This window comes from Pleurotus ostreatus (assembly GCF_014466165.1).
Source record: "Pleurotus ostreatus strain PC9 chromosome Unknown scaffold_8, whole genome shotgun sequence".
Lineage (NCBI taxonomy): Eukaryota > Fungi > Basidiomycota > Agaricomycetes > Agaricales > Pleurotaceae > Pleurotus > Pleurotus ostreatus.
In genome coordinates this window covers 2,719,547-2,747,149 of record NW_023503163.1, presented here as the reverse complement: position 1 = coordinate 2,747,149, position 27,603 = coordinate 2,719,547, and the positions used below count along the sequence as shown (strand labels likewise).

General features: G+C 50.4%; 2 protein-coding genes across 2 annotated transcripts; one reads left to right on the top strand and one right to left on the bottom strand.

The window, feature by feature from the left end:
- Nucleotides 1–7,459: 7,459 nt before the first annotated feature.
- On the top strand, nucleotides 7,460–8,564 carry PC9H_011217 (uncharacterized protein; the record flags this gene model as incomplete). The annotated part of the gene is made up of 3 exons (XM_036780702.1): nucleotides 7,460–7,593; nucleotides 7,753–8,383; nucleotides 8,478–8,564. 3 exons carry the CDS (start codon nucleotides 7,460–7,462, stop codon nucleotides 8,562–8,564), a joined length of 852 nt encoding a protein of 283 aa, XP_036628085.1.
- An 18,042-nt stretch (nucleotides 8,565–26,606) lies between these two features.
- On the bottom strand, nucleotides 26,607–27,371 carry KIN1_5 (serine/threonine-protein kinase KIN2; the record flags this gene model as incomplete). Its single annotated transcript, XM_036780701.1, has 1 exon — nucleotides 26,607–27,371. The coding sequence occupies one exon, from the start codon at nucleotides 27,369–27,371 to the stop codon at nucleotides 26,607–26,609; it is 765 nt and encodes a 254-aa protein (XP_036628084.1).
- Between the last annotated feature and the right edge of the window lie 232 nt (nucleotides 27,372–27,603).

Below are 27,603 nucleotides of genomic sequence, written 5' to 3'. Positions count from 1 at the left end.
CCGGCCCTCATTCTCCCACTGATGCTGGCAAACGACGCAACAACCCTTGGTCGACGTAGCAGGAACGACGTCCACTGTAGCAGACTCAGATCAGCACGCCTGACGAGGTTGCATGTGAAACCAACCAGAACCCCAAGGACTCTGGAGCGGTCGTCCGCCCGTGAAGTTGCGACCCAGTCAGTCCTAACGCCTGCGCTCGTACTCTGGATGTCATCGATTGTCGGAGGGGAGAGAGGACTGGCAGTGGACGGTGCCAGCGGATGAGGAAGACGGGCGCAAGTGGTTTGCAGGTGCGAGGCCCCGCGTCCGGCTTGGCATTCCACAAAGGGAAATGGTGTGCGTTGATGTGCCCTGTATATTACACTGGGCCACATGAACATATGTCATACATATGTAGTACAACTTCAGCACCTCGTCATCACGTCTTACTTAGCTAATTAGCTAGTGTCCGTACCCCGTGTAGAAATAGCTAATTAGCTTCGAAATGCCAATAGCCACACACTGGCAGTAATTGCCCGAATAACGTCTGAACGAGGAAATCATCTAAGTCCCCGAAAACGGTAAGTGCTCGTCGTTGCGATCGGAGGTCGTCGGCACGTTCCCACACTTGCTGATTGCTTCCCACCGCTGCGGCACTTGACCGCATATGTCCGCCGCCGGCTGTCAAACCTTCGCGTTCATTGTTGCCAACAGCGAGCTCGATATCTCGGTCATTTCTGACCCATTTCATTAGATACTTTCGTCATAAATCATCTTAAATAGTTCTTGTATTGTACTACATAGACAAATAATCATTAACCGTCATATAATAGCTGAAAATGCGACATAAAGAAAGCATGAGGCCCAAGATGAATTCATACATGATTTACAGCACCATAATGAGTGTACAAACCAAGCTGAAAGGTACCTATAGTGCTATATAGTCAGTTAATTAGAATTATGAGCTACAGGGAGACATGGTCTATGTAGTGAAGGGGAATTAATTGTCAAATATTACTGAGGACTTAGTCTGTGCTAGAAGCCTTCTAGCCATAAGGTAAAAGCATGTAAGGACTCTCATAATGATAAGAAAGTATTTCTACAAGCGCCAGATTGCTGTGATGCCTACAAAGATGGTGGTCATCAGGGAAGTGTAGGCATAGATGGAGTTATCATGTTGATTACAGACGTTATTCTACATTATAAAGCTCATATATATCGTTCTATAGTACCAAAGAGTGTTCCTAAGGATTTATATGGTTTGATGGCGCATGTGGAACGCAAAAACGACGAAAATATCAAGTGGATGCATAGGGGTATTGACATCTACCTGCTAAGACATAGACAAGGCTTAAGAGCTTTGTATGCGGAATTTAGCTACTTGAATATGTGCTCTATGTTATCCAATTTTTTTAAGGCTGTAAACCGAGAATCTGAAAGGCTATAGCAACCACAAAAGCGAGTGGTTATTCATGTGTCTTAGGAGTATTGCGACGGAAGTCGGCTTTTTAAACTCACAGAATTATTCGTAAGTGCTTAAATACAATGCTTCAGTGTAAGTACACAGTTTCGAAAGAAGGGGACCAGTGGTTGCCGAGATATGAGCCCAGATTTCCGTTCCATGCATCCAGTTCATCCACACTTACCCTTTTAAGCAACTACTGTTCCCCAACGGGATTCACAAGTCATATCATCACAACTACTCGTCCCACCCTTTCGCAAATTTGTACATTATACAAGGACCATGTTACGAGCATTTTGCATTATTTGTACGATTTTAGATGCCCTCTGTCAGTCAGTAGATTATATGAGTAGTGATTTCCCCTCCTCATGTGTGCAATTCTTATAGCTCCTGCAGCCTGGAGACCACAACTCTGTAAAACAGCGATGTCCTTTGCATTACAATATTACTACTTTATTTTGAAGATGGTAGCTATTAACCAACTGTAGCATCTGCTGTGGAGGGACAAACCCCTATCACTCCTGTCTGCATTAATTCACAGTTCTTGTCTTAAAATTGTCCTCAGCGGCTCTATCCTCGAGTAGGTAAGACATTAGGATACCAAAGAACGTTTTTGGTTACTCTACTAGGTATTCCAATGCATATTCCTGGCAAAGGAAGCGTCAGTTACCTTGGGCTTCCTGGGTCTTTACATATTTTCCTCTTTTATAATCAATTATTTAGGAATCTACAAGTTCTTATCACATTTAAATTAGTAACAGAAAACCTTGAATGCAGTCATAGAACGCTCTGAACACAATATAAAGCCCTATCCTCCCTCAGGGCATCTTGTCTCCAGTGGACAAATACCAATCATTCCTAGTGGACAGTGCATGTCTCTATCATGTAATATAACTCTAGATATGAGTCTCATGGAGTATTTTTATCCATTGGAGAGTTGTAAACCTTGTATGAATTCATCTTGGGCCTCATGCTTTCTTTATGTCGCATTTTCAGCTATTATATGACGGTTAATGATTATTTGTCTATGTAGTACAATACAAGAACTATTTAAGATGATTTATGACGAAAGTATCTAATGAAATGGGTCAGAAATGACCGAGATATCGAGCTCGCTGTTGGCAACAATGAACGCGAAGGTTTGACAGCCGGCGGCGGACATATGCGGTCAAGTGCCGCAGTGGTGGAAAGCAATCAGCAAGTGTGGGAACGTGCCGACGACCTCCGATCGCAACGACGAGCACTTACCGTTTTCGGGGACTTAGACGATTTCCTCGTTCAGACATTATTCGGGCAATTACTGCCAGTGTGTGGCTATCGGCATTTCGAAGCTAATTAGCTATTTCTACACGGGGTACGGACACTAGCTAATTAGCTAAGTAAGACGTGATGACGAGGTGAACTTCAGTACAATTGCGGTACAGAAGAACATATTCAGAACATATTCAGTTCTATTTCAGACCAATTTGGGGTCTAAATGAAGTAGCTGACATATGTACTACAATTGTACTACATATGTTGTACATATGTGCTGCATATGAACTGTATATGGACTGAATATGTAGTGCATATGTACTGCAAGTGTCCTACATATGTGCCGGCACTATCAAGGCCTGCACTACCACTTGGTCTCATCTGTAGATCATCTGGCAAAGGGATTCTTTGCTGCTGGAAAAGATGTGGAAGGTATACAGAACATGACAGATGCAACAGACAAAGACTTGCAAGTGGAATTGTGAGGACGGGTGATGGACGGTACAGATTAATAGGCGGAAGGACTGATGTGTGACTTAGGGATTGACACAGTCCTGATATCCCATGTTCAAAACAAGCTTGTTGTGCACCCAATATGTCATTTCGCTGTCTCATTTTGCTGTAAATTAGTGATGGTACACATTGGGTGTAAGGAGAACCCCCTAGAGTACCTTGTACGCTTTTTCTTTTCTACTTATTTCACAATCCTTTGCCTTATCTTTTACTTACACCTTTATGTTTCACTTATACTTCGACGTGCATCGCATTTCTGCCCTTTATTTGACAAGCTTAGTGTGGCATCTGCTGGGCTCCCGGCGCTAAATCGACCATCCAGTAAGCGCCGGAAGCGCCCATAGCACATGCTTCTCCAGCCACTTCTGTTTTAGGCATGTACACCCCCCATATGATTTATTTGTGTACTGTACAGTTCTTGCTTTGCTTTCCAACTCCAACGACTAGTGTCGTACCGAGAGCGAGAAGGCTGCCGGACAATAAGTCCAACAGAGAGCAAGAGTGACGGAGGGGACGGATCACACAAAGGCAAGGCGGAGGGACTTAGAGAGATTCAGACGAGAGGTAGAAAGACTTTTGTAGATTGAACTAATAGTCAGACTGAGGTTTACAAGGCGGACTAGCTAGCTTTTATACGACGGAGGCCAGGGACAAAACAGATCGTAAGATCCAGGAGGCTATGAGAGAAGGGACGATGAAACAGTAAGTAACATATGGCGAAGGTCTGGTGGGCGGATAGCCGGACGGATATATTGTGTGTATAGGTAAGAAGTGGAGTAGAGCATATGGATGAACTAAGGGAAGCCAAGCAGATATGTTTCAGTAACTAATATGGATGGATGATGCGGAAGATATCCGGAAGGTGACGGATGCAACTGACAAAGACTTGAGCGAAGGTTAACGAGGACAGATGACGGAAGGTACAGGCGGATGAGACGGACACGTAGCTTAGGGGTCGGCACAGTCCTGACATAAAGGCACCTCATTGTTGTAAGGTACGGATGCCAGTGTCGGGATGCCAGCAGGCACTTCTCGCGGGATGTGACCTGGCACTTACACGACTTCTCAAGCATTCCAGCCATCACATAGATACATGCACTGCGGGCACCCAACTATCTTTCCGCCCGAAAAACTGCGTGAGAAAAAGGGTTTGTAGTTTCCGGCAGGTTTTCCGGCCGGGAATACTTAGAGTTTTCTGGCCAGCAAAATGGCAGAAATAATATGCATTTTTCAATAGTCTTGCTGAGAGAAAGATGCTGAGTTTTCCCTTGCATTCTGGAACTGTCGAAACCACCGGAAAATGATTTGTTTTTCCCGTGACAAAAACGTAACATTTTTTGGGTGGTTTTTCTGATAGAAAAATGCCAAGTCTTTCGAAAGGTTTTCTGCCGGAAATCCTCAAAGTTTTCTGACATTAAATCAAGCATTACCTACCAATTTCCCACCAGAATAACGGAGAAATGCGGAAACCCCTCCGAAAAACTATGAGGATTTCCTACTGAAATACCGTTCGAAAAACTTGACATTTTTCCGTTAGGAAAACCCTACAACATCTTCCACTCAGCAAAACTGCGGGAAAACTCATACTATTTCTACAATTTTACGAGCAGAAAAAATCTACGCATTCCTGACAGGAAAACCCGTCAGAAACTACAAACCCTCTTTCCCACGGGGGTTTTCGGGCAGAAAAATAGTTGGGTGCCCGCAGTGACATGTACTTGCGAAAGTCACCCATTTTGACCATAAATATAATTTATTAAGTATTCTATACTACATATTAACAAATAAAAGGGAGCCGGCACACTCCCCTGTGCCGGCTCGGGTGGTCATAGTGCCAGATAATATGAAAACAAAAATTGAGAAAAAAAACCTTGGGGGACACATTATGCGAGGGCGCACCCTGCTCGTGCGTGTGTGTGCCTCACGACACGGTGGTGATTGCGCGTGCGCGCGATGGGCGTGTGCGCGTGATGGCGGGTGTGCGCGTGGTGGCGGCGGGTGCGTGGTGGCGTGCGTGCCTACGTGCGCGAGATGGCCGGTGGGCGTACGCCGTGCGTGGTGTGGTGGTCGCGCTGTCGTTGTACGCGCGTGGGTCGTGGGGTACGTGCGTGCGTGGTGGCGGCGTACGTGTGTGCGCTTGGGGGCGTGGTGGCGCGTGGGTCGTGGGGTGCGTGCCCTTGGAGGCGTGGTGGCGCGCGTGCGTTTGGCGGCGTGCATGGTGGCGCATGTGCCTGCGTGCGCGAGATGGCGGGCGGGCGTACGCGCGTGGGTCGTGGGGTGTGTGCGTGCGCGCGCGGCTCCCGCTCCCCCGTGCTCCTCGTTGTCCTCGTCGTCGCGTCCTCGTCCTCGTCGTCGTTTCGTCGTCGTCGTGGTCGCGTCGTCGTTGTACACGTGGTGATGGTGGCGGTCGCGTCGTCGTGGCCTGAGCGAGCTGGCGGCTTGCGCGCGGGCGTGCGCCAGTGCCTGGGTGGGTGCGCGCGGGCGTGCGCTTCGGTGCGTGCGTGCGTGCGTGCGGTGGTGGGGTGCGTGCGGGCGTGTGCGCGCGGGTGGGGTGGGGTGCGTGCACGCGCGTGGTGTGGACGGCGTGCGGGCGTGGTGGCGGCGTGCGGGCGTGTGGGGTGCATGCGGGCGTGCGCGTGGTGGTGGCGTGCACACGCGTGGTGTCCTCGCGAGCTTGGGCGCGTGCGCGCGGGACGGCGGCGTGCGGCGTGTGCGTGGGCGTTGGGTACGCGTGGGCGTTGGGTACGCGTGGGCGTTGGGTGCGCGTGCGGGCGTGGTGGGCGCGCGGGCGCGGGTGTGCGCTTGGGCGCGGGTGTGCGCTTGGGTGCGGGTGTGCGCTTGGGCGCGGGTGTGCGCTTGGGCGCGGGCGTGGGTGCGTGCTGGCGTGCGTCGACGCCTGGGTGCGTGGGTGCGGGCGCGGGCGTGGTGGGTGCGCGCGTGTGGTGGGTGCGGGCGTGGTGGCGTGCGTCGGCACCTGCGTGCGGGCGTGGTGGGTACGGGCGGGCGTGGTTGCGTGCACGCGGGCGTTCGCGTGGGGTGCGGCGCGCGTGCGCTTGGGTGGGCGCGTGCACGTGGGGTGCGGTGGGTGTGCGCATCGCGACGCGGTGGTGGTGATGGTGGTGATGGTGGTGGTGGTGAACAGTCAATAATATAAAAAAAAGAAAAAAAACACGCACCTAGGGGGCACATTACGCGCGCCCCCGTCGGTGCCCTGCTCGTCGTGCTCGGTGGTCTCGCGTGCGCGTGTGGTGTGTCCGTGCGTGCGCGCGGGCGTTTACGTGGGGTGCGGCGCGCGTGGGTGGTCTCCCGCCCCTTCCCGCCTTTCCCCTCGTCCTCCCGCTCCTTTGTGCTCGTCGTCGTCGTCGCTCCGCGCTCGTCTTTGTCGCTGTTGTTGTTGTCGTCGTTGTTTCGACGTTGTCGTCGTCGTGGGCGTGGGCGTGGTCGTGTTCGGGGTTGTCGTCGTCGTCGTCGCTCGTGGTTGTGGTTGTTGTCGCGTGGTCGTGGTTGGTCGTTGTCGCCTCGTCGTGGTTGTTGTCGTGGTCGTTGTCGGTGGCTGGCACGTTGTCGTCGGTGCGGGGAAGGGGATGGGTGGGTGGATGGGCGCAGGGAAGAGAGGTAGCAGAAGGGCAGAGGGTTCGGCGCAATGCGGGGCGGAGTTTGAATTTGTCCGCAGCAGTACTACTTGTCGCACTGAGTAGGGGCCAATAGTACGGACTTATGGCCTAATGGTTCAGAGCGCTGTTTCTGATCATGTGACTTGTGCCCGCAGAGGTTGCTGGTTCGACTCAAGTTACTGCCAAAATGATAATATGCTAAATCATTCTTTTTGCTATAAATCAGTAACGGTACAGCTGAAACATGCGTTTCAAATGTACAAATGAACGGAAAATGGACCGAAATTGAATCATCTGAGCCACATATGTTCTACATATGTACTGAGGCAATATTCAGATCAAATTCAGTGCTGTCAGCACATATTCAGTCCAGATGGTTCAGATTCAGATCTGACTGTCAAATGTAGTTCATATGTACTTTGTCACTACATGATTCAGAGATCATATATGTATTCAGTACATATTGAGTGCATATGTGGTACAATTGCAGTGCACTTTCAGATATGTACTACATATGTAGTACATATGTTAACGTGGCTGAGTGTAATGTCCTCGATGTGCCCTTATGCGGCAAGGTCATCGACCGACTTCTCCCTTTCCGTCGCGGAAACGACTAATTTAACTAATCCCGAGCACGATGCAGCACAGTCTGGCGGCATGGAGCGTCTCCGCTCCTGAAATCACCATTGCTCTCAACGCTAAGGGGACGCAGCTGAGGACAAAACCTTCCAAGTCCACCATCCGACTCCGGAATCGACTAGCCAACAAGAGGTGAGTTGTTCGTCTCACTCAACTCAGTTCCCTTACAGTCTTCAAGCCCTGCAGAAGTGGACAACTTTTGGAAGCAAAAGTATGCACGTTCTAAGTCAAAACTCAAGTAAGAACGCTCCCTGTCTCAGGCATTTTGCCTAACTTGACCCTCACATCCAGCAGGTCAAAAGTGCCTCAACCTACGGACGTCTCCTCGCAAACAGACGTTCCTACGGCCTCGGATTTAACTTTGTCCCCATCGCCTACTGCTACAGCTACAGCGGACCTTCAATCACGCGCACCGACGCCCACACCGAAACCAACGTTGGAGCCGGGTCCTTCAGACGGAGTCGACCCTTCGACGAAACCTCTCGACGGGCCTTCGGAGGATCAGGCAACGCCCGTTCTTGAGCAGGACCTTCAATCACATGCACCGACGCCCACACTGAAACCATCATTGGAGCCGAGTCCTTCAGACGGAGTCGACCCTTCGACAAAACCTCTCGACGCGCCTTCGGAGGATCAGGCAACGCCCGTTCTTGAGCATGACAGTCCTCCTGCTTCTCAGCCAGGATCACCTTCGACTACGCCCCTTCCCAGCCTGAGAAATCCGTCCTCCACACGGTCCCCTTCCCCTACGTCTTCCGATACATCTTTAGGCGGCGACCGTAAGGCTTTACTCCAGTCACTGGCTGCACAGGCAGACATTCTTCTAGAAGCAGTAGAGAATTGGAGAATCTCCGAAGATGTCACCAATCTACTCGACTCACGGCTGAAGGCAGCGTCAAATTTGCTGAGGCAGCCGACTGGGGTAAAAAAACGTCTTGAGTTTCTGAGTCATTTGGAACACATTGGACGAGTCGTGGATCAGAGCGCATTCCTCGAGCGCTCACCTTTACAAGCAGTTCACAGCCATGGTTATCTACATTCCCAAGAAATATTTGAAGCAGGTTGTTCTATCCATTGGCACGTTGGAAGACGCCAAATTTTAGTCGGCCTGACGGGACTTTTGTCTGGAGTGCGGGATTGGCTTTCGCAACCGTCGCCGACCTTGACGGCAATTCTTAACCTGGTATTTTCTTTTCTCTCGCTCTCAAGCCCGAACTACACATGGGTTAATGTATTCTTTTATTTTCGAGATCATCGATATGACGAACAACAATTACAGTCATGGGTTCATGAATGCCACCCAAGTGAAACGTTTGAAGTCAGGCAGTTGGCTGTCAGATGACATGATCGACTACGCTTTGGGTAAATCTCTCCGATCATTAGTGACAGTGCGTGAATTGAAAACTGGGCAGGCAATTTTCGTTGCGAGGATGCCGTTGTGCACGGAGCAAGCAAGGACATCCTCATCTGCTCGTCGGGGCTTATGCCTTGCATGGCTCGACTCGCAAGAACAACTGTGGATGTTGACAGCTTGGACGACAGCGACGACGACGACGAGAACTCTGGGAAGCTTGATCAGGAGACAGTCAAAAGTTTGTGCGCTTTGGAAACAGTAGGTCGAACGGTCTCTTATCCAAGCGTCGCTGAAGCTGACACCAGTTCATATGAAGGTCTTCAACCGCGACGTCCTCAGGCATATTCGAAAGATTATTTTGCCTGTATGCACAGGGGATCACTGGATCCTTGTACATTGCAATTTGGCAGACCTCGTTATCGACATTCTGGACAGCCGATCCAATAAGGTGCCCAAGAGGGCCCAAGGAAAGCATTATTCTATATACATTGAAGTATGTTTTATTCGTTCCCTTCAGCTTGGGGTTAGGATAAATCATGAGCACAGCGCTTTTGTCTTTGGCTCAAGATGCTGATTGATAAGTATGTTCTTCCGTTTGAGGATCCAGTGGAAAACTCCACACTGTGGACCCTGAAGACTCCCTTCGCTGTGGCCAAAGCTAATTGCAATGTTCACGAAGACGTACATATCTTTTCCTTCGCATTGATCAGAATAAAATTTGACTGAATTGTTCTTCCACAAGTTCCCTTACCAGAAGAATGACAACGACTGCGGTCTGTACGTGATCAAGTTCGCAGAGCACTTACTGAACGGAGAGACAATCAACCACGACGACGTTCCCAGGCTCAACTACATCTTCACCTGATTGGACCTCTCTGGACCACGTCCGACTCAGACTTTGGATGGACTTACCGAAGCTTGAAAAGGACTGGATATTCATTCCAGAAATTATTCGAGATTATTCTCTTTACGAAAAGTACCTGTAAATATTCTTTTCAACTATTTTCTATTTTTACTTTGTTTTGCCCATGGCCACGATTTCTGTACCTTTCATTTGAGCCAGAGTTCATGAGTTAGTTGGGAATATTCATTGTGCTAGCTGTACTTGATGAGGTTATTAGAGATTTGCTCGTGAACAACAAGTGCTATTCAGCCAATCAAATGCTGGTGTGATTCCACACAGTTATACCTTTCATTTGAGCCTGAGTTCATGAGTTAGTTGAGAATATTCATTGTGCTAGCTGTACTTCCGTTATACTATTGAGTTGACTCCCTGATGAGGTTATTGGAGATTTGCTCGTGAACAACAAGTGCTATTCAGCCAATCAAATGCTAGTGTGATTCCACAAAGTCGTACCTTTCATTTGAGCCTTAGTTCATGAGTTAGTTGGGATTATTCATTGTGCTAGCTGTACTTCCGTTATACTATTGAGTTGACTCCCTGATGAGGTTATTAGAGATTTGCTCGTGAACAACAAGTGCTATTCAGCCAATCAAATGCTGGTGTGATTCCACACAGCTATACCTTTCATTTGAGCCTGAGTTCATGAGTTAGTTGAGAATATTCATTGTGCTAGCTGTACTTCCGTTATACTATTGAGTTGACTCCCTGATGAGGTTATTGGAGATTTGCTCGTGAACAACAAGTGCTATTCAGCCAATCAAATGCTAGTGTGATTCCACAAAGTCGTACCTTTCATTTGAGCCTTAGTTCATGAGTTAGTTGGGATTATTCATTGTGCTAGCTGTACTTCCGTTATACTATTGAGTTGACTCCCTGATGAGGTTATTGGAGATTTGCTCGTGAACAACAAGTGCTATTCAGCCAATCAAATGCTAGTGTGATTCCACAAAGTCGTACCTTTCATTTGAGCCTTAGTTCATGAGTTAGTTGGGATTATTCATTGTGCTAGCTGTACTTCCGTTATACTATTGAGTTGACTCCCTGATGAGGTTATTGGAGATTTGCTCGTGAGCAACAAGTGCTATTCAGCCAATCAGATGCTAGTGTGATCCCACACAGTTATACCTTGCATTTGAGCCTTAGTTCATGAGTTAGTTGAGAATATTCATTGTGCTAGCTGCCAATAACCTCATCAGGGAGTCAACTCAATAGTATAGCGGAAGTACAGCTAGCACAATGAATAATCCCAACTAACTCATGAACTCAGGCTCAAATGAAAGGTACAGCTGTGTGGAATTATATCTATGCCTGATTGGTTGAGTATACATTTGATTTCAAACTTAGATTAAATTTTTATTCTCCTAAGCAGATATAACCTTCTAAAAATGTAATATCATATAATTTCCCACACTTTTATGGTTTTTTAAAACAAACAATGATGCTTTAGGTCTGCATTCACATCTATGAACTGAATTTTTTAAGATCCAAACCAACACTTTCAATATAAACAACCTCTGTTAATTATATTTAATTATAATAATAGAAGAATATTGTATACCACAATGAGGAGACATGATCAAAGGTTATGCTCAGCCAAACAAATGATCAGAAGGTTAGTGCGCTTCAGAAAATGCATTGATCACCTGTCCCGGGTTAGGTGATGCTGGCGGACCCCGCCAGCACCGGCTAATAAGGATAGGAAATATGAAAAACAATCCCATAACCCTAACCCTAACCCATAGGCTATGTAATTTCGCATTCTGAACACTTCTTGTCACTCAAGCAAATGATGAAAATCAATCCTTGGCTCAGTATTCCTGTAGTGAATGGTAAACTTCGCATTTTTGCACCTTTTTCCCACTTCAAATTGTGCCCAATAGCTCCGGAGTTTCTGTATTTTATGTATTTTATCATTCTCAGCAACTTTACTCTATATACCTAAGTAATTGGGATAAGTTCTGCCCTTGTATTCACCAAAAAAAGGCCCTCAGAGCGAATTTTGTTCTTCTTTGCCTGTGGGAATATCCCCTAGCTCCCCTGGGTCATGTGCTTACAGAATACTTCAGAGGTTTTCTGTAAGCACATGACCCAGGGGGGCTAGGAGTCATCTTCTGGCTGTACTTCGCATTTTTGCTCAATTTAAATGGCAATTCCTGCTGCTACAAATTGCTCCCCACATCGGACTTATGTTTTCTTATATTCTGAACAACTTTGTCCACTCAAGCAAGTCATGAAAACAAAATCCTGACTCAGTAGAGCTCATTCTTCATGCTAACTTCGCATTTTTGAGCCTGTAGCTTGTCCTTAAAATATGCCAGCTATATACTGTCAATTGTATCCCATGTAATTTCGCATTCTGAGTACTTTTCTCCACTCAAGCAAGTTATGAAAATCAAATCCTGAGTCACTAGTCCTGTATTTGCTGTTGAACTTCGCATTTTTGCACCTTTTCACTCCCTTAAAATGGCCCTAAGTACTTCGGAGTTTTTGTATCTTATGCTTTTTATTATTCTGAACAACATTCCTCTATATACCTAAGCAATTGGAGCTGGTTCTGACCATGTTTCATTACAAAAAGTGTCATTAGAGCGAAATTTGAAGTCCCTAATGTGAGCTATTGACTGTGAGAAACTAATTTTGTAATGAGGTCGGAGTTGTGATGTATTGTAACTGTGAGAAAATGCGAAAACTCAGCTGCCTGAATAGGAAGGTCAGGGGAAAAGGGGAACAGGGGCGCATTAAATAAAACACAAAGATAATTCTACAGCTCAGGCCCAAGTGGGCCCAAGTGGACACAACAACATCCCAATCCTGAGGGATATATATAGGGAGGTCTGGGAGGTTGTTGTGTCCGCTTGGGCCCATTTTCCACATCCTTGTAGCCAGTATAGTGGTTTTGCAGGTAGTAATCCAGTTGCTGAATGATGAGGAAGTGGCCCAAGCGGACACAACAAGGCTTCCCATATAGCCTTGGGGTATACCTAGAGATGGTAAGTTGTTGTGTCCGCTTGGGCCCACTTTCTGAGACTTGGGCCCCCCTTCTCCTCGTCCCAAAACGGTATTTGGGCTATAGCACAAGGAGGAGGGCAGCTATCTCCGTAGGAATTTGATCAGTATACTCTCCTAGCATGCCCGGACATATTTTGTCACCTAACCCTGGCCTGGGGAGCGACGGTTGCTTCGCTACGCTCAGCGACATTCTCGACGAAGAAGGGGGCGTGGAGGGACAACGGGACAAGAAAAGCCGGACACAACAAGCTGATTACCCATCAGTAGACCCTAACGGAGGTGTGTGAAGTTGTTGTGTCCCAAACGGAGGAGGTCAGCGGAATAAGCTGCCTATTCCGTCGGATAATATAGATAGGTCAATGGTAACCAAACGACACTGGCCAGCAGCGCAAGGTGAGCAACACTTCACGTGCGTGGATATGGAACAACTCACCAATGTATTGCTTTCCCAGCGCCAGACCTAGCGTATCCCGATGCTCCGATACGGCGCCTTCCCGCGCGTTGCGCCATCCCCCCGCCCAAGGGACTGCAAACGCCTCACCCCGCCCAGTTGCCCAACGACGACACGCAGTGAGATTCCGCCGTAGCGATCGCGCGCGCTGGTGAAGGGGCTGGCGATCCCTTGGTTATGCTACTTCCCGTTACGCAAGGGCGGTGCACATCTGGTCGCAGAGTTGCTGCCGTCGAAGATGTGCGAGGGTCTTGAGGCCTTGAGGACGCTCAATGGCGTCCCCTTCGACGAAGAACAAGAGAGGGCGACGTGGGTTTGTAGTAGGCTGTTGGTAGTCGGTGGTAGCTGCTTTGAGGGTCAAGTGAGAGAGTTGCGTCGGATTGGGTGTTGGGACGTGGCGTGGGCGTGCTGCAGTGCGTGAGGTGAGGGGAAGTCGGAGTGGCTGAGTGAGGACGGGGATGTATGCGGGAGCGAGAGAGAGGAAATGGAGGGACAAACAGAGGGGCAGATTGGCAGGGTTGCGTTGCGTTGACAGACGATCGTGTGTGCGAGGGGAAGGGGAGTTGTGAGAGGAAGGGAGAAAGGGTGGATTGGCAGAGTCGAGTTGCGTAGGCGCGTGTGTGAGGGGACGTGAATGAGAAAGGGCGTTGACGTGGTGTTGGTGCTTAGCGTTAGCCGTCCGCGGACCATCAGGGATGTTGCGCCCTTCTTCTCCGTGTTCACCTCCCCCAAACATGTTACTCCAGCCTCTCAGGACCTTTGGGCGCTGCCTCAAACTGTGACTCTGCCTATGGGTGCTTGCTGGAGGGGCTCGTGGCATCGTCTTTGTTCCGCCAGCGTTGGTAGCCCCAGTAGGCGGCCGCACGCCGACCTCCTGCATCTGTACCTGTTTCGGTTTGATAGTAGCAGCCGCAGAAGCAACTGGTGACATAGGCTGGGTAGGCGAGCTAGGCATTGTAGCGGGACTTAAGGGCACCGGGAGGGTGATGTGGGCGACGGCACGGGTTGAACCGGAGGTAGCATCATACGACAGGCCGGAATAATGTGATGTCTCCGGACCTGGGCAGTGCGCGCCCACGTTGGCATCCACACCCACCTCCCCTCGCGTCGTCACCCGTCCTCGTCAGCATCCAACGTGGATCTGCGCGCACTCGCGCAGGAGCCTAGGGCGCATCGAGGCTGAGCACTGAGTACTGCGGTCTCGTCGTTAGCTCAATACTCGACGCGTGAAGTGGAGACACACGCACGCATCTTCGTTGGTCCCGACCATTCTGTGATTTGGTCGTTTGGTCGTTCGGCTGTCGGGATCAGAATCCCGCACCACGCGACTCAGCTCGCAACGCGCGTTCGTTGGCGTGCCACGAGCCGAGTTCTGCGCTCAGTGTTCTGCGTGCGTGAGTTTGCGCTGGGGGTGTTTGGATTCTGCGTCGTGCGTCGTGGGTTGATGAGTTGGGGAGGTGGCGTGGTGGCGCTGGTATTTTGGAGGTGAGTTGGCGTTGCGTTGGGGATGGTGCGTGTGCGTTGGGTGACGTGTAGCCGCGTCAGCTCCAGACGAACGCAGACGAGGGCCTGCGCGCTGGAAACCCGTTCAGGTCAGCGCAAACGCGCGATGAGCAAAAACGAGGTGGGTGCGTACCTCGTTTCTTTTCCTTCGCTGGCAGCGTTACGGCGGCGTTTGGGCGGTGGTTGGGGGGGTTGGAAACGTTTGGATGCGTCTACTTGATTTGGGTAACGCAGGGACGCGTGGTGTGGTCGAGGGTGATAGGTAGCGGTAGTGGTGGTAGTTGGAGTTGGAGTTGGTGAGAGGAGGACAGCGAGAAGCGTTGGGGTGTCATGCGTCGCGTGGAGACGGGCGAAGAGTAGACCCTGGGTGGCGGGAGTGGTTGGTGGATGAGGAAAGGGAGTGGGATTGAGGGGAGAGTGGAGGCCGTTGAGAGAGAGAGAACGCGAGAGGTCGTCGACTGAGTGAGTGGATGCGAGGCAAGGGGAGGACGCGATTGCGTGGGATGTACGCTGACTCCCTCCTTCCTCCAGCCGTCTCCTCCGTCTCCCCGTCCGCTCCTCCCCATCCTCGCAACTGTCCTCGCAACTGTCCTCGCAACAGCAATTCTGCGCCAGCCCAAGCTCGCGCCACCCTGAACGCACTCTAGGCCAGGCCAGGTCAGCGCCGCACGAAGGCACGAAGGACAAGAACGGAGGGCAAAGAGACGAGGACAAGGACGCAAGGCGAAGAGACGAGGAGGTGGAGAGATGAAGGGGTGGAGAGACGAGGCGGAGAGTGAGGAGGTACGTGCGTACTCTTCTTTTGTTGGTTTGTTGGTTTGTTCCTTCGTTCGTCGTACGCGCTACGCCCGCCATTTGGAGTGTGTGCACCGCTCCTCGAGCCAACCGCGATTTGAGTACTTGAGATGGGCGTGGATGGGGTTGAGCGTCGTCCAGGATTACGGCGTTCGCATTAGGCAGCGGCGGGAGACTCTGGGAGTGGGAGTAGTTGAGATAGCTGCCGAATACAGTGGTGAGCTTCATCGTTGCTGTACGTTGCTAGATCACTAACCATGAACAATGCCAGCACCTCGTCTTGTTCGTGGCCGTGCTCTACGCGATAGATGTGCTCAACGACACACTATCGAGGTAAGCCGTCATTTGGCATCGAGACACACGAGCTGAACTCGCTGGAAACGACATCGTAGACTTACTATGTCGTCAGCGCAGCCTCAAGCGACACTCACCACGCCGCCGAAGTTGGGAATCGATAGGACAAACGGCGAGCTCGCCAGGTCTGCGCCCCGAGTCCAAGTCTTGGGATGCTGCGCCCGTCCAACGACAGAATGTCGTACGCACGCTGTGCACCGCACCCAGTAAGTCATCGAGCACACAGTCCAGGTGGCAGTTCGACTAACCTTGTACCGCCCACAGCTCGAGCTCGTTGCATGCAGCAATGGCCGCCCAACTCACACCCAAGTCACAGGCCCGCCGATGGTCGTCCACGTCAATGACTCCCGATTGGATGCTGAGTACGCGGACACGCAGTCGTCGAGCGCGTCGTCGAAGGTTGTGGGCGAAGGGTCGGCACGAAGCATTGAATCTGAGAGATAGCTTAAAAACTGCGATGAGAGAGGATCAGCGTGAGCGTAGACGTAGACACGAGACTCGCCACACAGCACGCGGGCCAGGGATGTGAGAGCGAGTGCGTGTGTCGACTGGACTGGACGACTGAGCCGGCAACGTCGTCCCCGTGAGCCGAGTGATTGCGCGATCCCGACGAACAGCACACCCAAAACACCAAGTCCCGGTCGAGTTGGCGTGGACAGACGGGACGCGCCACAACTGCGTGTCAGTGTCAGTGCGAATGCGAGTACGTGAGTTCCTGGCCGTAAACAGAGAACGCCGCTGATCGAGTCTGAAATCAGATGGACCGTCTACAAAACCGGTTGCTGGAACTATGAATCAACGTTCGACGCCCGGCGCCGTCAGTACGCTGAACGAACGACCAACCAACCAACCAGTGCGTACCTTATCCATTGATCCCTCCAATCTCATGCCGTGCAGCTGATCCTGTATGAATCTAGGGCTTGATCTGTGAGGTGCCCTCGAATCTCTCAACGACGGCGTAGGTGAGTCATGCGCAAATCAGCTTATTCGAGAGTGATCTAACGACACTACATTTTGCTGATACAGAATTCCTGTCTACGGGTCGCGCGCGGACTGCTGTCGACAACGACAACACTGTCAGCGCTGTGAAGCGGCTATCGAATGACAAGGTGCGTACCTCTCTTCTCTCTTGTTCACGTTCCTATTGCTTCCTCCTCTAAGGTCTTCGTCGTTCTACCAGCCATTAGGGTCTTCGCGAAACGCCAGCGTCGCTCGCAAGCCGTAGACGCAAACATACCCACTCACCGTTGTCGACGCAGCACGTTTCGGCTTGACACGCAGATTGGGTGCATCGGTGCGTATCTTCGTCACCTTTCGCGTTCATTCGTCTTTTTCTTCTGTTCTTGTGTTTTCGTCCCGTCTTGTTTCGCTTCCATGTCAATCCCAGCCTGTAGCATCATCGTTGCGCCTGCCGTTCTAGTCGTCCGTCGTGCATCGTTTCATTCCGGGCATCCCGTGTCTTTCCTATTTCCTTCTCGTCGTCTCCCCTCCTTGCCTGCGCACCACATCGCTGACTCCCCTTCCCTCACAGCACCAACGCATCGCTGTCCTCTCCCAGGATACGCGTGCGCAACCGCACATTCTGCAATCGCGCGCCTGCACTCTGGATTCGCTGGCACGTGCTCGTACTCGTCCTCTCCGTCCCTTTCGTTCCTTGTCGTCCCCCGCCTGTTTCCTCACTTCGTATGGCAGTGTCATGCATGGAAGCTGGCTGTCCCGCGAATCTTCTCCTCGCGCGCCGAAAACACTGCCAGACTCGTAGGTAGCCCCGTGCAGATGTAGGCCTGGCTTTTACTTGCGCCCTGAAGACTTTGCGCGCATCCCCAAGGACGTGGTGCGCATATGAGTTCCCCGTTTGGCGGAGGAGCATTGGGAAGCTAGAAGAAGGGCAGGTGGGTAAGACGAAAAGGCAGCAACGTGGAGTGTGCTTACCTGTCTCGCAGCCGCTGCGCTTGATGTTCGGCGCTACAAAAGCCCACACCTCCTCCCGCCTTTCTCCAGTCTCAGCCCCGTGTTCCGCGTTCGTAGCTGAAGTTGTCTCCCTCAACGTCCCCGTTGAACGGGCCCGATACCCCAGTACACTTCCGTGCCTCGCATTTGCGAACATTGTCCGGACGTGCTCGCACATGGTTCTGACTGGACCTGGCCACCACCTTAGCCATGCTAGCCTCGGTCCTTGTCGTCGCCAGCGCCCAACGGGGTGTCGAAGGACTCCTGGGCGAGCAGTGCGAGCGGAAATTGCGTCTTCCCGCTGGCGCATGGTCTCGCTGCATGACGCTCGATGGTGACGACGACGGTGACGGCGGAGTGTCACGGTAGATGAATATTCGGCGGTCTGCCACTCTAGTGAGTCGCCCGGCCGGCTGAACGATTTTTAGGCGTAGACTCACCATTTAGTCTTAGTACTTGTCCTTTGTGGTCGTCGATAACATCCATATGCGCCGTATGGATGTAGCAAGGCCTTTCAATCGCCTTGTCGACCGTGCGCTGGCGCCCAACGTCTGTGGGATATCACGAAGGGTAGCGGTGTGTAGTATGTATGCGACGTCGTGACTGGGGATGCAGGATGGGCAGATGACGAGGAGGGGGCTGGTGAGTAGTCTGCCAGGCACAAACGTTGGAGGCGCATCTCGTACCTGCACTGCGTAGCCTCTCTCAGTCCTCCCATCTTCTGCCGTCTGTAATGCTCGTACGTGTCTAGCCCTTGTTCAAATCGCCGCCGCCGAAATTGTCCACGTTTGGGGATGTCGTCGCGGTAGTTATCGTGCGGGCTGTTAGGCGTGGTATGGGCCGTAAAAGTGGCGGCGTGGGGGTGGAAGGGTGGACGGAGTTAGCGGGGATGAACCAACGCCACGTGCACGATGGAACTCCGACGACCGAGCTCGCTCCTCAAGTCAACCAAGCACTCTCAATCACCCATCACCACTACGACTACGGCGACAACGACAACGGGGGCTGCGACGACCAGGGAGTTGACCCTCTCATACTTACCACAACGGCAGCTTTTCACTTCAATCCCCCCTCCTCTGTATCTCTCTGAGTGCCAGAGCTCTGGCGCGTAACCATCGACAAAGACCATCCTGGTTCTTCTCAAGACGAACGAGGCGGCGAACAAGGATCCAGAATGTCGGGTGACGGAGAGACGGAGCAGATATGGAGAGATACCGGCCTGAATCAATCAGGTAAGTCTCCACATCGTTGGGAAAGCTGTCCAGTTCATGTAGCCTGTAGTCAACGCGTGCGACGGCTGCAGGAGTGCGAACGAAAGCGAACATGAGCCCAACCTGACGCCGTCGTCTTCGAGCTCTTGTCAGGCGTCGCCAAGTTCCCCACAACCCCCAGCATCGCGCCTGACACATCCAGAGTCCTCACTCTACCCCCGTCTTCGAATTTGCGACCGTGTTATGTCCCTCTCGGTGCCCTCTCCCACAGTCGTGGTTCTCAGAGGAAGCTCGAGGCGGTCTGATACGCGTGCATATAAGGACGCTAAACGCGACATCGGCAACGTGCGGGTATGCGGGCACCAGTCAGAGAAGGAGAGTAGAACGGGAGGGCTGTAGGGCGCAGAGGACAAGGCTACGATGGGTAGCACTACCGCGGTACGTCGCTACTGAGTCCATGCGCATATACGCACTCACATGGGGTAGATTAGGCTGGCGGCCACTGGAGGGGTCACGACGCCACTGTCTCGCTGACGCGCGCCCTCCTTCGACCGAGATGACCGCAACCACCCCCTCGCCGGGGGAGCCCCTATCTCCCACCCGCAACTTGTGCGGGCCCCTGTCTCATACGCACAATGACGTTGACTCATCCTCTCCCTTCGCCGCGATGCCCGGAGCCACCCCCTCGATGGGGGAGCCCCTATCTCCCTTTCCCTCATCCTGCCATCGCATCCTCCTTCGCCGACTTGCCCGCAGCCATCCCCTCGTTGGGGGGGCCCCTATCTGGGGCATGTATTGCTTGGGTGCGGCAAGTATCCGCCCTTCGCTGAGATGTCCGTAGCTGCCCCCTCATCGTGGGGGCCCCTGTCTTACGCAGCACACTGCTATGCCTTAACGCCCCTTGTCTGTTACATTTCCTATCTTTCAGATGTGGCTGCCGCTGCCTCACCCAAGTTGCAAGGCATCAAGAGCACACTAGTTGAAGGTGAGTACTGACTCTAATGCTGAATGTCCTAGGCTCACTTATGTAACCAACCAGATGAATGATATCCGGCACTTGTATGTACTCACCTAACCTAACCACCGAGACAGTCGCTCGTAAACGAGCTCCAAAACAAATATACTGAAACCCTAAACCTCAACCCCCTAAGTACCTAAAGTCCTAAAAGCCCTAACTCCAGGTTCCGCATTCAGTAATGATTCCGCGTTAGACCTCGCATTCGCGAGCTCTAACGCTTGTAGTTTATACTTACACATGTACAATTAAAGTATTTTGGAAGCAGATAAGACTGGTTTCTGGATCTTAGAGTGAGATTGAGTGGATGATTGAGGGTAGAATTGTGTTAGAGCTCGTGTTCGCAAGCTCTAACGATTCAAGTTTATGCCTCTTGACTCTCAATCTAAGCCATTTGGTAGTAAATAATGTGTATTTATATGATTCCCAGTACAAATTGTGATACGATAAGTCTAAAAATTGCCTGAGGGCATCCAAAATAATGTGATTTTGGGTCGGCCTAACCCAGCATTAGGCCCGGACTCAGTGGATAGGGTGACTTGCTGATTCTGCGCCCAGCGATTTCAAGATACTCATTTGCCACATCACCAAGCTTAGCCAGGCGACTTCCAGACCCACGTGTAGGCAGCTGAACCAAATCCAGAAGATCCCCCACGAGACGTCGATCCTTCAGATAATCTGCTAGATGTGTATGCCAGCCAGTCATCTGAACCATGAGTGGTAGTTCATGCGGATGAATAGGCTGGAGGATGTGGGTGGTGGTAGTGAGATCTGGCAGTAGCTTGGAGGCGTAGATGTCAAGCAAGGAGATGTCATCAGGTTGTGTTGAAAGCGGAGCCGTAACCTCGAAGTAGTGGTGGTGCAATACAGACCAGAATGTTTGCACAGTAGCGGTGCGGAAGGGTGAACCGAATTGTGAACCAACAGGAGCTTCTTTGCATACATGCTTTCCCATAGACGTCTTCTTCAGAGTACAGTACGTGCAGAAGTTGCAGCGAAAGCCAGTGTGAATAGCGAGACCTTCAACTGGTGGCCCTAACGTCTTGGGCGCCAAAGCAGTTTCTGTGGAGACGATATGGAGCTGGCGGAGTACATGTAGCAGTTGGGATTCATCTTCACGGGAGATGGTAAAGCTGTGAGACCGAAGATGCGCCACTACCTTTGAAGGAACCCAAGTATCGAGACAGGCCATGCAATGAAGCGTAGAATAGTGACGGTGCACCATGAGACCATACTTGGCCAATGTATCTGTTGTTGTTAAGTCGCTCATGGCAGGTTCAGCAGCCGTAATGCGTTGCGTAGGCAGAGTTGGAAGTGGACGAGGCCTGAGTTCAAGATCCATTGAAGACGAGTGAGGCGATTCGAGACATGGCGGAGTAGACGGCTGGGCTGGTGGAGAAAGTAAAGGCGTGGAGCGAAGACCAGAAGACGGGAGACGAAGGGGTGTCGCCTTTGGAGTAGGCGAAGAGACAGGCTGATCCTTAACAAATATGAAGTTAGTTAACATCAAATTGAATGAGATTAAATACAAACTGGGGCTGGGAAATCCACATCCATAAACATATCCTCCAATTCAACTTCCTCATCCCCTTCTACAGCCTTGAAAGAGAACTTGAGCACCTTATGAGCACTCCTGGAGTGGTGACTGAAGTTCTTAACATTTTCATGTTGAACATCACACAAGGGACAGCAGAGCAGATGCTCAATGCCATCCCTAACCACCAAGTAATCTTTGCTATCTAATTACAGTTCATACAACTACTAGTTCATGAGGAAAGCAAGGGAACTTACCAAAGGAGAAAATGTAGCTCTCATGATGAATGGTTCTGATGTGCTCATTGTAGGTCTTCTTCCTGGACCATTCCTTGTTGCAGATGGAGCAGAAAGCCTTTCTACAGTGACCATGAAAGGAGCTATGATTCTGGGACTAGAAGAGCTCTAAGAATAGCTACATACCCTTGAGATGATGCCATTGCTGTGGTAAGAGGTTCTTGAAATGCAGATGTGAAGAGGATGCAAAAATAGAGTGCAGTAGTTTGCAGGTAGAGACAATAGGGGGTTCATTTCGCATTTTTTCACATTTGGAACTCAGAGTCCTAGCCCCTGGGTCATGTGCTTACAGAATACTTCAGAGGTTTTCTGTAAGCACATGATCTAGGAGGTCTAGGAGTCATCCTCTGGCTGTACTTCGCATTTTTGCTCAATTTAACTAGCAATACTTGCTGCTACAAATTGTTCCCCACATTGGACTTATGCTTTTTGACATTCTAAACAACTTTGTCCACTCAAGCAAGCAATGAAAATCAAATTCTGATGCACTACAGCTCAATCTTCCTGCTAATTTCGCATTTTTGAGCCTGTAGCTTGTCCCTAAAAAATGCTACTGATATACTGTGAACTGGAGTGTATGCAATTTCGGATTCTGAACACTTTTCTCCACTCAAGCAAGCCATGGAAATCAATTTCTGAGCCAGTAATCCACTATTTGCTGTTTAAATTCGCATTTTTGCACCTCTTGACTGCATGAAAATGGCCCTAACTACTCCGGAGTTCTTGTATCTTATGCCTTTTATTATTCTGAACAACATTCCTCTATATACCTAAGCAATTGGAGCAGGTTCTGACCATGTTTCATTACAAAAAGTGCCACTAGAGCGAAATTTGAAGTCCCTAATGTGAGCTACTGACTGTGAGAAACTAATTTTGTAATGAGGTCGGAGTTGTGATGTATTGTAACTGTGAGAAAATGCGAAAACTCAGCTGCCTGAATAGGCAGGTCAGGGGAAAAGGGGAACAGGGGCGCATTAAATAAAACACAAAGATAATTCTACAGGTCAGGCCCAAGTGGGCCCAAGTGGACACAACAACAGCCCAATCCTGAGGGATATATATGGGGAGGTCTGGGAGGTTGTTGTGTCCGCTTGGGCCCATTTCCCACATCCTTGTAGCCAGTATAGTGGTTTTGCAGGTAGTAATCCAGTTGCTGAATGATGAGGAAGTGGCCCAAGCGGACACAACAGGGCTTCCCATATAGCCTTGGGGTATACCTAGAGATGGTAAGTTGTTGTGTCCGCTTGGGCCCACTTTCTGAGACTTGGGCCCCCCTTCTCCTCATCCCAAAACGGTATTTGGGCTATAGCACAAGGAGGAGGGCAGCTATCTCCGTAGGAATTTGATCAGTATACTCTCCTAACATGCCCGGACATATTTCGTCACCTAACCCTGGGCTGGGGAGCGACGGTTGCTTCGCTACGCTCAGCGACATTCTCGACGAAGAAGGGGGCGTGGAGGGACAACGGGACAAGAAAAGCCGGACACAACAAGCTGATTACCCATCAGTAGACCCTAACGGAGGTGTGTGAAGTTGTTGTGTCCCAAACGGAGGAGGTCAGCGGAATAAGCTGCCTATTCCGTCGGATAATATAGATAGGTCCATTTTGAGCGGATTTTGTAGGCTTTATAACATGCTACTGACTGTGGGACATCTGAGCTTAAAGTAATGTAATGCTTCGCACTTTTGTGACTGTGAGAAAGACTTCTATAATAGTCCAGGGGCTCAAGGGGTCACATTCTGGTGTTACTTCGCATTTTTGCTCCATTGCTGAGCCTGAATGTACTGAGAATCATTCCGGGCCAATTCATCGTTATGTTATTTGGCATTCTGAACAACTTTCTCCCCTCAAGCAAGTCATGAAAATCACTTTCTGGCCTTCTATAGCCATGTCTCCTCCTCAGTTTTCGCTTTTTGGCCCTGTACAGAGTGCAATAATTTTTTTAATGGCTTCGGACCAATTCTCCCTTATGCTTTTCGTCATTCTGAGCAACTCTTACACTCACACCTAAGCTCCATGAGCACAGCTTGACCCTCTACCATCAAAAAACTCCGTTTTGAGGTGATTTTGTAGTCTTTATTAGTTCTTACTGACTGTGGGACATCTGAGTTTGAACAAATGTAATGGTTCGCACTTTTGTAACTGTGGGAAATGCTTCCCAAGTGGGCCAGGGGGTTCAAGGGGTCACATTCTGGTAGAAATTCGCATTTCTGCTTCATTGCTGAGCCTGGACTCAGTGGAAATCATTTCAGACCAATTCATCGTTATGTTATTTGCCATTCCAAACAACTTTCTCCACTCAAGCAAGTCATGAAACTCGCTTCCTGGCCTACTATGGCCATATCTCTTGCTGCATTTTCGCATTCTTGACTTGTACAGAGTGCAATAGATTTTCACATAGCTTCGGACCAGCTTAGCCTTATGTTTTCCATCATTCTGAACAACTTTCACACTCACAACTAAGCTCCATGATCACATCCTGATCCTCTACCAGCAGAAAAAGCGGATTTTGTGATGTTTATTACATGGAGCTGACTGTGGGATATCTGAGTTCACATTACTGTAATGGTTCGCACTTTTGTAACTGTGGGAAAAGCGTCCTAAGTGGGCCAGGGGACTCAAGGGGTTACCTCCAGGTGCAAGTTCGCATTTTTGCTACTTTGTTGATGCTGCAACAGTGTAACTAATCTCGGACCAATTCAGGTTTATGTTTTTCCACATTTTGAGAAACTCTCTCCACTCAAGCAAGTCCTGAAAATCAATTCCTGAGCCAGTACTGCATGATTTCTTGCTAAACTTCGCATTTTTGCCTATCTAACTTAGCAACAATGAGTGCTAGTGATGTTGGCTCAGTTATAGGCTATGTAATTTCGCATTCTGAACACTTCTTGTCACTCAAGCAAATGATGAAAATCAATCCTTGGCTCAGTATTCCTGTAGTGAATGGTAAACTTCGCATTTTTGCACCTTTTTCCCACTTCAAATTGTGCCCAATAGCTCCGGAGTTTCTGTATTTTATGTATTTTATCATTCTCAGCAACTTTACTCTATATACCTAAGTAATTGGGATAAGTTCTGCCCTTGTATTCACCAAAAAAAGGCCCTCAGAGCGAATTTTGTTCTTCTTTGCCTGTGGGAATATCCCCTAGCTCCCCTGGGTCATGTGCTTACAGAATACTTCAGAGGTTTTCTGTAAGCACATGACCCAGGGGGGCTAGGAGTCATCTTCTGGCTGTACTTCGCATTTTTGCTCAATTTAAATGGCAATTCCTGCTGCTACAAATTGCTCCCCACATCGGACTTATGTTTTCTTATATTCTGAACAACTTTGTCCACTCAAGCAAGTCATGAAAACAAAATCCTGACTCAGTAGAGCTCATTCTTCATGCTAACTTCGCATTTTTGAGCCTGTAGCTTGTCCTTAAAATATGCCAGCTATATACTGTCAATTGTATCCCATGTAATTTCGCATTCTGAGTACTTTTCTCCACTCAAGCAAGTTATGAAAATCAAATCCTGAGTCACTAGTCCTGTATTTGCTGTTGAACTTCGCATTTTTGCACCTTTTCACTCCCTTAAAATGGCCCTAAGTACTTCGGAGTTTTTGTATCTTATGCTTTTTATTATTCTGAACAACATTCCTCTATATACCTAAGCAATTGGAGCTGGTTCTGACCATGTTTCATTACAAAAAGTGTCATTAGAGCGAAATTTGAAGTCCCTAATGTGAGCTATTGACTGTGAGAAACTAATTTTGTAATGAGGTCGGAGTTGTGATGTATTGTAACTGTGAGAAAATGCGAAAACTCAGCTGCCTGAATAGGAAGGTCAGGGGAAAAGGGGAACAGGGGCGCATTAAATAAAACACAAAGATAATTCTACAGCTCAGGCCCAAGTGGGCCCAAGTGGACACAACAACATCCCAATCCTGAGGGATATATATAGGGAGGTCTGGGAGGTTGTTGTGTCCGCTTGGGCCCATTTTCCACATCCTTGTAGCCAGTATAGTGGTTTTGCAGGTAGTAATCCAGTTGCTGAATGATGAGGAAGTGGCCCAAGCGGACACAACAAGGCTTCCCATATAGCCTTGGGGTATACCTAGAGATGGTAAGTTGTTGTGTCCGCTTGGGCCCACTTTCTGAGACTTGGGCCCCCCTTCTCCTCGTCCCAAAACGGTATTTGGGCTATAGCACAAGGAGGAGGGCAGCTATCTCCGTAGGAATTTGATCAGTATACTCTCCTAGCATGCCCGGACATATTTTGTCACCTAACCCTGGCCTGGGGAGCGACGGTTGCTTCGCTACGCTCAGCGACATTCTCGACGAAGAAGGGGGCGTGGAGGGACAACGGGACAAGAAAAGCCGGACACAACAAGCTGATTACCCATCAGTAGACCCTAACGGAGGTGTGTGAAGTTGTTGTGTCCCAAACGGAGGAGGTCAGCGGAATAAGCTGCCTATTCCGTCGGATAATATAGATAGGTCAATGGTAACCAAACGACACTGGCCAGCAGCGCAAGGTGAGCAACACTTCACGTGCGTGGATATGGAACAACTCACCAATGTATTGCTTTCCCAGCGCCAGACCTAGCGTATCCCGATGCTCCGATACGGCGCCTTCCCGCGCGTTGCGCCATCCCCCCGCCCAAGGGACTGCAAACGCCTCACCCCGCCCAGTTGCCCAACGACGACACGCAGTGAGATTCCGCCGTAGCGATCGCGCGCGCTGGTGAAGGGGCTGGCGATCCCTTGGTTATGCTACTTCCCGTTACGCAAGGGCGGTGCACATCTGGTCGCAGAGTTGCTGCCGTCGAAGATGTGCGAGGGTCTTGAGGCCTTGAGGACGCTCAATGGCGTCCCCTTCGACGAAGAACAAGAGAGGGCGACGTGGGTTTGTAGTAGGCTGTTGGTAGTCGGTGGTAGCTGCTTTGAGGGTCAAGTGAGAGAGTTGCGTCGGATTGGGTGTTGGGACGTGGCGTGGGCGTGCTGCAGTGCGTGAGGTGAGGGGAAGTCGGAGTGGCTGAGTGAGGACGGGGATGTATGCGGGAGCGAGAGAGAGGAAATGGAGGGACAAACAGAGGGGCAGATTGGCAGGGTTGCGTTGCGTTGACAGACGATCGTGTGTGCGAGGGGAAGGGGAGTTGTGAGAGGAAGGGAGAAAGGGTGGATTGGCAGAGTCGAGTTGCGTAGGCGCGTGTGTGAGGGGACGTGAATGAGAAAGGGCGTTGACGTGGTGTTGGTGCTTAGCGTTAGCCGTCCGCGGACCATCAGGGATGTTGCGCCCTTCTTCTCCGTGTTCACCTCCCCCAAACATGTTACTCCAGCCTCTCAGGACCTTTGGGCGCTGCCTCAAACTGTGACTCTGCCTATGGGTGCTTGCTGGAGGGGCTCGTGGCATCGTCTTTGTTCCGCCAGCGTTGGTAGCCCCAGTAGGCGGCCGCACGCCGACCTCCTGCATCTGTACCTGTTTCGGTTTGATAGTAGCAGCCGCAGAAGCAACTGGTGACATAGGCTGGGTAGGCGAGCTAGGCATTGTAGCGGGACTTAAGGGCACCGGGAGGGTGATGTGGGCGACGGCACGGGTTGAACCGGAGGTAGCATCATACGACAGGCCGGAATAATGTGATGTCTCCGGACCTGGGCAGTGCGCGCCCACGTTGGCATCCACACCCACCTCCCCTCGCGTCGTCACCCGTCCTCGTCAGCATCCAATGTGGATCTGCGCGCACTCGCGCAGGAGCCTAGGGCGCATCGAGGCTGAGCAC